General features: G+C 50.0%; 1 protein-coding gene across 5 annotated transcripts in view; it reads right to left on the bottom strand.

Annotated features, from left to right (window-relative positions):
• Positions 1 to 12,586, bottom strand: part of acbd5 (acyl-CoA binding domain containing 5) — a 75,872-nt gene that overhangs the window by 29,979 nt on the left and 33,307 nt on the right. For 3 of the 5 annotated variants that reach the window (XM_033016078.1, XM_033016087.1, XM_033016090.1), the window contains exons 4-5: positions 3,859 to 3,976; positions 3,670 to 3,702 (exon numbers count right to left, since the gene is read on the bottom strand). In XM_033016078.1, coding sequence (XP_032871969.1) covers positions 3,670 to 3,702; positions 3,859 to 3,976 — 151 coding nt within the window. The remainder of the gene's footprint in view (positions 1 to 3,669; positions 3,703 to 3,858; positions 3,977 to 12,586) is intronic. The other 2 variants (XM_033016080.1, XM_033016096.1) reach the window with 1 other exon arrangement.

Genomic DNA, 12,586 nt, shown 5'->3' with positions numbered 1-12,586 from the left:
ATTTCACCCAGGGAGTTGTGAATTTATGGAATCCCCATGCCACAGAGGGCAGTGGAGGCAATTGGATTTAAGAGAGAGTTAGATAGAGCTCTAGGGGCTAGTGGAGTCAAGGGATATGGGGAGAAGGCAGGCACGGGTTATCGATAGGGGATGATCAGCCATGATCACAATGAATGGCGGTGCTGGCTCGAAGGGCCGAATGACCTCCTCCTGCACCTATTTTCTATGTAACTCAAGAGTTGCCAGGACTAGAGGGACTGTGCTATAGGGAGAAGCTGGGTAGGATAGGACTTTATTCCTTGCAGCGCCAAAGGCTGAGGAGTGATTTTAGAGGTGTTTGAGATCATGAATGGAATGATAGGATGAATGCCCAGTCTTTTACCCAAGGAAGGAGACCAAAAAACAGAGGACAAAGGTTTACGGTGAGAGGGCAAGATTCAATATGAACCCAAGGGGCAACTTCCTCCACTCAGACAGTGATGAATATATGTAGCGAACAGCCAGGGAAAATAGTTGAGGCAGGTACTTGAACAACATTTAAAAGGCTCTTGCACAGGTACATGGTAGGAAAGGTTCAGAGGGATATGGGCCAAATACAAGCAAATGGGAATAGCTTAGATGGGGCATCTTGGTCAGTAAGGACGAGTTAGGCCAATGGGTCTTATTCCGTGCTCTATGACTATGAATGTGCTACCAAAGCACTATCGATACATCTCCTGTCCCACTCGAGGCCCCAACACCTTCGACCACTGTTACACAACCCACTAGAGGCCCCAATACCTTTAACTATTACAACCTCTCTAAACATCTCCATATCCCACATACATTTTGGAAATCTGATCATCAGGCGGTGCTCCTGCTCACAGACATAAACTGAAGCGCAAGGATCTAGTACAGAAAACCGTGTAGTGCTGATCAGAGGAAACAGACAAGTTCTGACGTGACTGCTTTCAATCAGTGGACTGGTCCATATTAAATGACTCCACTGCCAGCACAGACTTCATAAGTACAGAGGACTCAGAATGATCCCTAACCAGAAAAGATGGATAAACGGTGAGGACCTTCCCAGGCAAAGTCCAAGAGTACAGCATTCAAGTTGCAAGCACGTCCAGTCCAAGTACAGATTTTGTAGCCTTTGCAAAGCCATCGGAATGCCAAGAGGGAATTTTATAATCGCATGTACACCCATTATTGTGGCAAGACTTGTATGCTATAACTGGCTACAAAGTGAAGTCGGGCAATAAGGCTGTCAATTACATGTCCCTCCGAAAAGTTAAATGAATTCTATGCTTGCTTTGAATAAAAGGTCAGGGCAATGCTGTCGTCCAAGGTACACAAAAATGGTGGAGAAACTCAGCGGGTGCAGCAGCATCTATGGAGCAAAGGAAATAGGCAACGTTTCGGGCCGAAACCCTTCTTCAGACTGATAGGGGGTGGCGGGGAGAAGGAAGGAAAAAGGAGGAGGAGGAGCCCGAGGGCTGAGGGATGGGAGGAGACAGCCGAGGGCTGAGGAAAGGGAGGAGACAGCAAGGGCTAACAAAATTGGGAGAATTCAATGTTCATGCCCGCAGGACGCAGACTCCCCAAGTGGAATATGAGGTGCTGTTCCTCCAATTTCCGGTGTTGCTCACTCTGGCCATGGAGGAGTCCCAGGACAGAGAGGTCGGACGGGGAATGGGAGGGGGAGTTGAAGTGCTGAGCCACCGGGAGGTCAGGCGGACCGAGCAGAGGTGTTCGGCGAAACGATCGCCCAGCCTCTGCTTAGTCTCACCGATGTAGATCAACTGACATCTAGAGCAGCGGATGCAATAGATGAGGTTGGAGGAGATACAGGTGAACCTCTGTCGCACCTGGAACGACTGCTTGGGTCTTTGAATGGAGTCGAGGGGGAAGGTAAAGGGACAGGTGTTGCATCTCTTGCGGTTTCAACGGAAAGTGCCCGGGGAGGGGGTGCTACGGGAGGGAAGGGAAGAATTGACAAGGAAGTTACGGAGAGAGCGGTCTTTGCGGAAGGCAGACATGGGGGGAGATGGGAAGATGTGGCGAGTGGTGGGGTCACGTTGGAGGTGGCGAAACTGACGGAGGATTATTTGTTGTATGTGACGGCTGGTGGGGTGAAAGGTGAGGACTAGGGGGACTCTGCCCTTGTTGCGAGTGCGGGGATGGGGAGAGAGAGCAGTGTTGCGGGGTATGGAAGAGACCCTGGTGCGAGCCAGTTGTGTGTGGGTGCAGGAGGTAGCACCAAAGCAGTCGTCGATGTAACGGAGGTAGAGGTCGGGGATGGGGCCCTGGTACGTATTGAACAAGGATTGTTCGACGTACCCGACAAAGAGAGTTGGCGCGTGGCCTCAGCTTTGTAGAGATCGACGGCCTGACTGTCTCGGCACTTGTATTTGGAGGAAATGGGAGGAGTCAAACGCGAAGTTATTGAGGGTAAGGACCAGCTCCGCTAGGCGGAGGAGAGTGTCAGTGGCCGGGTATAGGTTGCTTCTCTGGTCGAGGAAGAACCGGAGGGCTTTGAGACCATCCTGGTGGGGGATGGATGTGTAGAGTGACTGGACGTCCATGGTGAAGATGAGGGGGTGAGGGCCTAGAGAATGGAATGCGCGGAGACGGCGGAGAGTGTCTGAGGTGTCTTGAACATAGGTAGGAAGGGATTTAACCAAGGGGGATAGGATGGAGTCAAAGTATGTGGAGATGAGTTCGGTGGGGCCCGAACAGGCAGAGACAATGGGTCTACCAGGGCAGTCAGGGTTGTGGATTTTGGGGAGAAGGTAAAATCGGGCCGTGCGGGGCTGGGGAATGATGAGGTCGGAGGCTCGGTCGGGCAGGGCGTGGGAGTTGATGAAGTCGGTGATGGTGCTAGAGATGGTGGCCTGGTGCTCGTCAGTGGGGTCATGGTCCAGGGGTAAGTAGGAGGAGGTGTCCGAGAGTTGGCGCGTGGCCTCAGCTTTGTACAGATCGACGGCCTGACTGTCTCGGCACTGTAGCCAGAGTCACTGTTGCCGACGTCACATCGGCCTCACGGGGAACGATTCTGTGGAAAGCAACTGGACTGGACAGATTCCCCATCAAGTCCATCCACACTTTATGCCGCCAAAGCAAAGCAGCCAACATAATCAAAGATCACCAACACCCCAGTCATTGTCTCTGCTTCCCTCTCACATCCAGCTGAAGATGGGCTTACAGACACGCACCCCAGGATACGAGAACAGCTTCTTCCCTGCTGTTATCATACACTTGAAATTACCTCTCATATGCTAGGGATGAATTTCCGATCATCCAATCTACCACAATGTGGTCTTAGCAATTTTTTTTAACCTGGATTTCTCTGTGTCTGTAACACTATATGCTGCACTACCTGTTGTAACGTGTATGACGAGTTTCCTGGATAGCAGACAAAATAAAGTTTATCATTGCATCTTGGTGCAAGTAACAATAATAAACTAATACTTATGTCTCTTACCAATGAAAGGTTTTCACAAAATAATACTACTAGTTTTATTGCAGTGCACAAAACCGACATTTTTTAATATGAAGGTCATTTGCAAGCAATGATTTCAGTGTTGATTTTTGAACAAATATCCAAGCATCAACACATACTTCTGACATTAAAACTAAATAATCAACAGTAAAGCTACGCATACATGGATTTGAATTCATTCCTACCTTCAAGTGACTTAACCACTTTTTCCAAACGGCCTGCAAATCAGCACAGGATGCAAAAGGCAGAATAGCAAGACACATTATTTAAATAACTTTCATGTAAAGGTACAGTGATGGGCATAAATAAGGTGCTCAAAAGAGTTAAATAAAAAATATCATGGATATACCACTTGACTTTCAGTAAGTTCTAACCTGCCGAGATTGCATATGGTGATTGTGATTTTTTCTTGTCATCCACAAGTTCATAGAAAGGTCCAATAACGCAAAGTAGTTCTTCTACTTCCTCAGTCATCGGCATAGATTCAAGTATCTACAAAACAAAAATAAATCTCAAAACCAATATTTAAAAGCACAGATGTAAGCTCTGTTCCTACCATAAGAGATTACTCTGATTTGACCAAAAGGAAATAGATTGACATAGGGGGCTTTTTGAACTAGTCATTAACTTGTTTATGACCAATCCAAGTGACATGACTGAAATGATCATAATGGTAAACATCATGAAAGCCTGTATAAACCATCTTGTTGCAAAGGATGCAATTCATCTTTTATTACATTTTATCAAATTCTTTTTAGAAATTCTTTTGAGAATCCTCAAATTAAATTTTACAGGTTCAGTAATTTGCAGTTCATGCTTAATTCAAGTGACTTCCTTAGATAAGAATTAATCCCAGTAGGAAACAAGTACTATTGAAATAATCTATAATTCAGCATATTAAAATAAAAATGCATTAAAATGTATTTTAGGTGCTATTGTAGCGTGACGATAATCCCGAAAAGAAGGCAAGAAGCCAGGTGTTTTGGGAGGTATTTTTAAATCGCTGTTCTTCTCCTGACCGGACTCATCCATTCCCGTGCCAAGGGGTTTGATAGTGGGGATGGCCCGATCCTCGGGAGTTGCCACAGGACCTCCCTCCTCCCCCCCCCCCCCCCCGAGAACAGGAGGCATGAAACGCACCGGCGAGCGTACAACCCAAGCAGAAGTCGGCCGACCGAGGGACAGGTGGAGGGAGCCGCAAAGGGGGGGCGACCTCGCGACCAAGGCTGGTCAATGTCCAAATGAGCCAGCTACAACCGGTCAATCGACACGGCGTCCGGCTGGCCCCACATGTCCAACAACAGGTTGTCTGTCCATGCGCCAACACCCAGAACAGGCCCTCTGGAGCTGCATCCGGTGCACAGGAAAACACAGGGGCAGTCCCAGAGGGTCGATGGCATGTGCTGGTGGAATGTCCCATGGCGGGATGTCGGCACGGGCGAGAGCCTGCCAACTCGCTCGTGAAGGCGCTGTAGAGTGGACGAGGGCGTTCCCGGCTGCCCCGGTGCCGACGGCACGAACTCCCTGGGCACCGTGAGTGGCGACCCGTAAACAAGCTCCGATGAAGATAAGGCCAAGTCCTCCTTAGGCGCAGTTCAGATGCCCAGCAAGACCCACGGCAGTTCGTCCATCCAGTCCGGGCCGGAGAGTCGCGCCTTCAGCGCTGCCTTGAGCTGCCAGTGGAACCTCTCCACCAGGCAGTTTGCCTGCGAGTGATAGGCTGTGGTGTGGTGCAGCTGCACACCCAACAAGTGAGCCATGGCAGACCACAGCTCGGAGGTGAACTGTGGCCCTCGGTCTGAGGAGATGTCTGCCGGCACCCCAAAGCGAGCAATCCAGTGGGCGGACAACGCACAAGCGCACGTAGCCGTTGAAGTATCGGCCAGTGGTATGGCCTCCAGCCACCGAGTGAAGCGTCCATCATCGTGAGGAGCAAACTCGAGGGTGCGACACACCTCGTCCATCAATCGTTGGAATGCCTGCGCGGCGTTCTTAAGGCCGAACGGCATCCGCACGAATTCATACAGCCCGAACGGCGTGAGGATTGCAGTCTTGGGCACATCCTCCGGGTGGACCGGGATCTGTTTATAACCCCGAACCAGATCCACTTTGGAGAAAATAGCAGCCCCGGCCAAATGACCATTGAAGTCCTGGATGTGGGGTACGGGGTATCGGTCTGCGGTGGTAGCGGCATTCAGCCGCCGATAATCCCCGCAAGGTCATCAGCCCCCGCTTGCCTTAGGGACCATGTGGAGTGGGGACGCCCATGGGCTGTTCGAAGGGCGGACGATCCCCAAGGACTCCATCGTGCGGAACTCTTGCCGTGCCAGACGTAGCTTATCTGGCGGCAGTCGGCGTGCTCGTGCTTGGAGAGGTGGGCCGGTAGTCGGTATGAAATGAACCACCCTGTGCTTGGGGGTCGACGACCGGAACTGAGGGGTCAGGATGTCTAGGAACGTGGCCAAGACCCAAGCAAAGCAGGAATCCACGGATGACAGGAGGCGTCCAACCGGCTCACCCAAACGCAGCGTGATCGGCTCCATCGTGGCGGCGTGGACCAAGCGCTGATGCCTGACGTCCACCAGCAACGAGTGAGCCCGGAGGAAGTTGGCACCGAGCAGCAGTTGGGAGACATCAGCGATGGTAAACCGAGAAATGGCAGGTGCCGAACATGATCGGGTCCGTGCGAACCCCATACGTGCGGATGGAGCTGCCATTCGCCGCGGTGAGGACGGGCCCCCGTTTACCGGAACGAATATCCGCCAGTGAAGGGGGCAGGACGCTCAGCTCTGCCCCGGTATCCACAAGAAACAGACTCCCGGAATGCCGATCCCAGAAGAGGCGGTGAATCTGGCCGGCCGTGCGGGGACTGTTGGCAGCCGACCCTGGCATTTCCCGGGAACGCGCAAGGCTGACGGCATTGCCGTGCTGCAGCACCCCAGCGCTGGTGGTAATAGCACCAGCGCCTCCTGCTGGAGCCGCATGGAGCTCCTTAAGGCCGAGGTATTTGTCGGTGGCCGGGGGGGGTCTGCGAGGAACTGTGTGACCTCTCCGGCCCTGTCCTGGTTGAGGGCCCCCACCAGGTAGTAGTAGCGGGTGTCATCCGCTGTAACACCCCGCAGCTGGAATTGGGCCTCCGCCTGCTGAAACCAGATGTGAGACCGGGTGGTCCAGAAGGTGGGTAACTTCACAGAGACCGCGTCGAGAGACAGGGTCGGCCTGTGAGGTGGACAGACGGGCAGTTCTGTCTTCTGCCTCCACCATGACAACAATGGAGCGTCAGGGGTCACCAATGTAGCGCTACGTCGATCCCAAAATGAAGGCGAGGAGCCAGGCGTTTTGGGAGTTATTTTTTAAATCGCTGCCCTTCTCCTCGACCAGATGAGTCTGCAAGAGAAAGATGGCACCTAAACCCCTGCCCTTTAAGCTAAGGGCTGCCCCCGGATTCATCCATTCCTGTGCCGAGCGGTTTGATAATGGAGATGGCGCGATCCTTGGGAGCCGCCACACTATCGTGGATAGTTAAAAGGGTTGTCTAGGATTATAACAGAATTTGGATGAACTGGAGAAGTGGGTCAAAGAATGGTAGATGGAATTTAACTCAAACAAGTGCGAGGTGTTACATTTTAGTAAGTTAAACCAGGGCAGGACTTGCACAGTTAATGGTAGGGCCCTGGAGAATGTTTTTTTGAACAGAGACACCAAGGTGTACAAGGCCATAGTTCCTGAAAAGTTGCAACACAGGTCGGCAGGGTGGTTGAGAAAGTGTTTGGCAAACTTGGACAAGGTAGAGGAGTTGAGACATCATGTTACAAATGTACATTCATTGGTGCGACCGCACTTGCAATATTATTTCCAGTTGTGGTTGCCCAGCTATAGCTGGATGTCATAAATCTGGAAAGGGTACAGAAAAGATTCATGAGGATGCCATCAGAATTGGAGGGCTTTAGTTGCAAGGAGAGGCTTGATAGGCATTATACCACCTCATTGATTTATATAAAATAAATTTAATAAGGGACATCATATCAAAAATAATGCACAAAACATGCACTAAATATTGACAATTTGCAGTTCACTTTACGAAGGAAATTATTCCGAAGAAGTTTGTGGCAAAATGATCAAATCAAACTAATCAGACATTCATATATATTAAGAGCATGTTATTAAGAGCTAGCCTGACGTCCTATTGGAAAGTAAGGCTAGGTAGGTAGGTGACTGAAGTGATAGTGGGGAGCACTGAGGAACCAGCGACCATAATTCTTTTAGCTTTAAAATAGTTATGAAAAGGATAGGACCCATAAATTAAACTTCTAAATTGGGCCGTCAATTTTGATGGTATTAGGCATGGACATTTGGAAATGATTTGGGTGAAGTAAGGGATGTCCTTTAAGTCAGAGGCTTCTATACATGAGATAGCAAGAATTGAGAGCTATTCCTGGTAGAGTGAAGGGCAAGGTTGACAGGAGTAAGGCACAATGGACAAGAAATATTGAGGCTCTGGTCAAGAAAAAGTAGGATGCATATGTCAGATATAGGCAGCTGGGACCAAATTAATCCTCTGAAGATTATAGGGATGTGGAGATTTTTTTTTTCCTTTTAAATGGCGTGGCCCTGTCCAGTCGCCGTCGTGGCAGCTCCGCGAAAACTGTGCGTATTTTTAACTTTCAAGTTCCTTTTTAACGTATTTCTAAGTTCCAACTCCCTAGTACTAATGAAGTATGGCAGGGAAACCCTCTTAAATCTAAACTCTAGCGTAAACGGAGACTTTTTAAATGCCGTACTTACTGATCCAACGTGGCCAGCAGAGATCAACAGAGAGCGCCGCGGCAACAACAATGGGAGCGCGGCTGCGAGGAAAACCCGGAGAAAACATCGGGTTCCCAAGCCTTTCGTCCCCCTCTGCCCAGCATTCTTCTGGCGAACATCCAGTCCCTGGAAAACGAGCTGGATGACCTCAGGGCAAGGGTCAGATTCCAGCGGGACATAAGGGACTATGGCCGATAAATCCCCAGGGCCAGATAGGCTGCATCCCAGAGTACTTAAGGAAGTAGCTCCAGAAATAGTGGATGCATTAGTAATAATCTTTCAAAACTCTTTAGATTCTGGAGTAGTTCCTGAGGATTGGTGGGTAGCAAACGTAACCCCACTTTTTAAGAAGGGAGGGAGAGAGAAAACGGGGAATTACAGACCAGTTAGTCTAACATCGGTAGTGGGGAAACTGCTAGAGTCAGTTATTAAAGATGGGATAGCAGCACATTTGGAAAGTGGTGAAATCATTGGACAAAGTCAGCATGGATTTACAAAAGGTAAATCATGTCTGACGAATCTTATAGAATTTTTCGAGGATGTAACTAGTAGCGTGGATAGGGGAGAACCAGTGGATGTGGTGTATCTGGACTTCCAGAAGGCTTTCGACAAGGTCCCACATAAGAGATTAGTTCACAAACTTAAAGCATACGGCATTGGGGGTTCAGTATTGATGTGGATAGAGAACTGGCTGGCAAACAGGAAGCAAAGAGTAGGAGTAAACGGGTCCTTTTCACAATGGCAGGCAGTGACCAGTGGGGTACCGCAAGGCTCAGTGCTGGGACCCCAGCTATTTACAATATATATTAATGATCTGGATGAGGGAATTGAAGGCAATATCTCCAAGTTTGCGGATGACATTAAGCTGGGGGGCAGTGTTAGCTGTGAGGAGGATGCTAGGAGACTGCAAGGTGACTTGGATACGCTAGGTGAGTGGGCAAATGTTTGGCTGATGCAGTATAATGTGGATAAATGTGAGGTTATCCATTTTGGTGGCAAAAACAGGAAAGCAGACTATTATCTAAATGGTGGCCGACTAGGAAAAGGGGAGATGCAGCGAGACCTGGGTGTCTTGGTACACCAGTCATTGAAAGTGGGCATGCAGGTGCAGCAGGCAGTGAAGAAAGCGAATGGTATGTTAGCTTTCATAGCAAAAGGATTTGAGTATAGGAGCAGGGAGGTTCTACTGCAGTTGTACAGGGTCTTGGTGAGACCACACCTGGAGTATTGCGTACAGTTTTGGTCTCCAAATCTGAGGAAGGACATTATTGCCATAGAGGGAGTGCAGAGAAGGTTCACCAGACTGATTCCTGGTGAACCTTCGCTAGAATTTAGAAGATTGAGGGGGGATCTTATAGAAACTTACAAAATTCTTAAGGGGTTGGACAGGCTAGATGCAGGAAGATTGCTCCCGATGTTGGGGAAGTCCAGGACAAGGGGTCACAGCTTAAGGATAAGGGGGAAATCCTTTAAAACCGAGATGAGAAGAACTTTTTTCACACAGAGAGTGGTGAATCTCTGGAACTCCCTGCCACAGAGGGTAGTCGAGGCCAGTTCATTGGCTATATTTAAGAGGGAGTTAGATGTGGCCCTTGTGGCTAAGGGGATCAGAGGGTATGGAGAGAAGGCAGGTACGGGATACTGAGTTGGATGATCAGCCATGATCATATTGAATGGCGGTGCAGGATCGAAGGGCCGAATGGCCTACTCCTGCACCTAATTTCTATGTTTCTATGTTTCTATCCTCTGCCTGACTGAAACATGGCTGACCTCGCTGGTAATCTGCCCAACCGAGCCCTTCACTGTTCACCGTGCTGACAGACAGAAGAATCTGGGAAATCCAAGGGTGGAGGATTCTGCTTCATAACCAATAACAACTGGTGCAACCCTGGAAATATCAAGATGCTTTCCCGTTCCTGCTCGCCGGACCTGGAACACCTGACGATCTCGTGCCGCCCATTCTAACTTCCCCGGGAGTTCGGCTCAGTGATCGTCACAGCCGTCTACATTCCACCGCATGCGGACACCGACGTGGTACTATCGGCCCTACACGATGTGCTATGTCGACATGAATACAAGAACCCGGATGCGGCTATGGTGGTGGCTGGAGATTTTAATAAATCAAATCTCAAGAAGGTCATGCCGAACTTCTACCAACACATCACGTGTGCCACCAGGGGGGAAAGAACATTGGACCATCGCTATAGGCCGTTCCGGAAGGGCTACAAGGCCGTTTCACTCCCTCCCTTAGCAAAATATGGACGTCTACAAGGTAGAGTCCTACCGACTGTGAAGGGCGGTGAAGGACGCAAAAAGGAGGTACAGGGACAAGATAGAGTCACAGATGGAGCAGCAGGACTCCAGACGCCTGTGGCAGGGGCTACGGACCGTAACCAACTACCGGAGCACCCCCTCCCCCCCCTCAACCGGAAGTGCTGACACCTCCCTAGCTGATGATCTGAACTCCTTTTACGCTCATTTCGAGACGGGCAACATCACCCCAGGTCTGCCGACAAACGACAATACCACCAGCGTGCTGGCTATCGAAGCTGAGGGGAGGAATGTGCACACATTCTTGTTGTCCGAGCACGATGTGAGGAGGGCTCTGACACGGGTGAAACCGAGGAAAGCTGCAGGCCCAGATGGCATCTCGGGGCGAGTACTTCAGTCCTGTGCTACGCAGCTAGCTCCGGTGCTCACTATTCAACCTCTCCCTGGACAAGTCCGTGGTCCCTGCCTACTTCAAAAGATCCATCATTGTACCAGTACCTAAAAATGCCTCCCCAGCCTGTCTGAATGACTACCGTCCGGTGGCCCTCACCTTGATAGTCATGAAATGCTTTGACAGGCTGGTCAAGAAACACATCTGCGCCTTCCTCCCTCGCAACATGGACCCACTAAAATTCGCATATCGTCCGAACAGATCCATGGACGATGTGGTCTCCCAGGTTCTGCACACCATTCTCTCTCATCTTGACAGCCAGAAGGGGGGCTACGTGAGGATGCTGTTCATAGACTTCAGTTCAGCCTTCAACACGGTAGTCCCCACCAGACTGGCCGAGTAGCTGCTGGAATTGGGGCTCAACACCCCCCTGTGTGCCTGGGTCCTGGACTTTCTCTCCACGAGGCCTCAGGTAGTCAAGATGGGGGGAAATACATCAAAGTCCCTCACCCTGAGCACAGGATCTCCCCAGGGTTGCGTCCTCAGCCCCCTACTGTACTCCCTGTACACACATGACTGTGTGGCTAGGTTTAGCTCCAACTCGATGATCAAGTTTGCTGATGACACTGTGGTGGTGGGCCTGATCTCAGACAACGATGAGAAGGCCTACCGGGTGGAGGTGGCTGATCTGGCACTCTGGTGTCAGGACAACAGCCTCCTCTTGAACATCAGAAAAACTAAGGAGCTGATCGTGGACTTTAGGAGGGCACATCATCCGAGGACGCACACACCATTGAAGATAAATGGGGATCCTGTGGATAGGGTGAGCTGTTTTAAATATCTGGGAGTCCACATCTCTGAGGATATGACATAGACATCACACGCCGCAGCACTCGTGAGTAAGGCAAGGCAGTGCCTTTACCACCTCAGGCAATTGAGGAAATTCAGAGTGTCTCTGAGGATCCTCCAGTGCTTCTACTCAGCGGCTGTGGAAAGCATCTTGTCCAGAAATATCACGATTTGGTTTGGGAGCTGCTCTGCCCAGGACAAGAAGGCTCTGCAGAGGGTAGTGCGTTCAGCCGAACGCACTATGGAAACTTCACTCGCCCCTCTGCAGGAACTATACATCAGAAGGTGTAACTCCAGAGCCAACAAGATCATGGGAGACCCCTTCCACCCCAGCAACGGACTGTTCCAGCTGCTACGGTCAGGCAAACGCCTCCGTTGCCATGCTGTGACAACGGAGAGGAAGAGAAGGAGTTTCTTCCCAGAGGCCATTCGGACTGTAAACTCCTATCTCACCAGGGACTAACTTTACTGTACCATTTTGCTGGTTTTTTCCCTTTTTCTTCCCTCCCACAAATATGTAATATGTGAATATGTCATTCTGTTCCATTCTGTTTGTTGTTTGTTGTTTGTTTGTCTTTTTACACAAAGTCCGCGAGCATTGCCACTCTTCATTTCACTGCACATCTCGTATGTGTATGTGACGAATAAACTCGACTTGGAGGTACACAATAGTGAAATCTGAGGACATGAGATAGTTTTGGCAGTTAAAATAAAAAATAATCCATAAAGATTCTACGTATGCAAAAGAGTAACACGGCAGTGGACAAGGCTATTTAAAGATCAAC

Source organism: Amblyraja radiata, chromosome 2 (assembly GCF_010909765.2).
Source record: "Amblyraja radiata isolate CabotCenter1 chromosome 2, sAmbRad1.1.pri, whole genome shotgun sequence".
Classification (NCBI taxonomy): Eukaryota; Metazoa; Chordata; class Chondrichthyes; order Rajiformes; family Rajidae; genus Amblyraja; species Amblyraja radiata.
The sequence above is the reverse complement of the archived record's forward strand: the minus strand, read 5'-3'. Positions and strand labels throughout refer to the sequence as shown.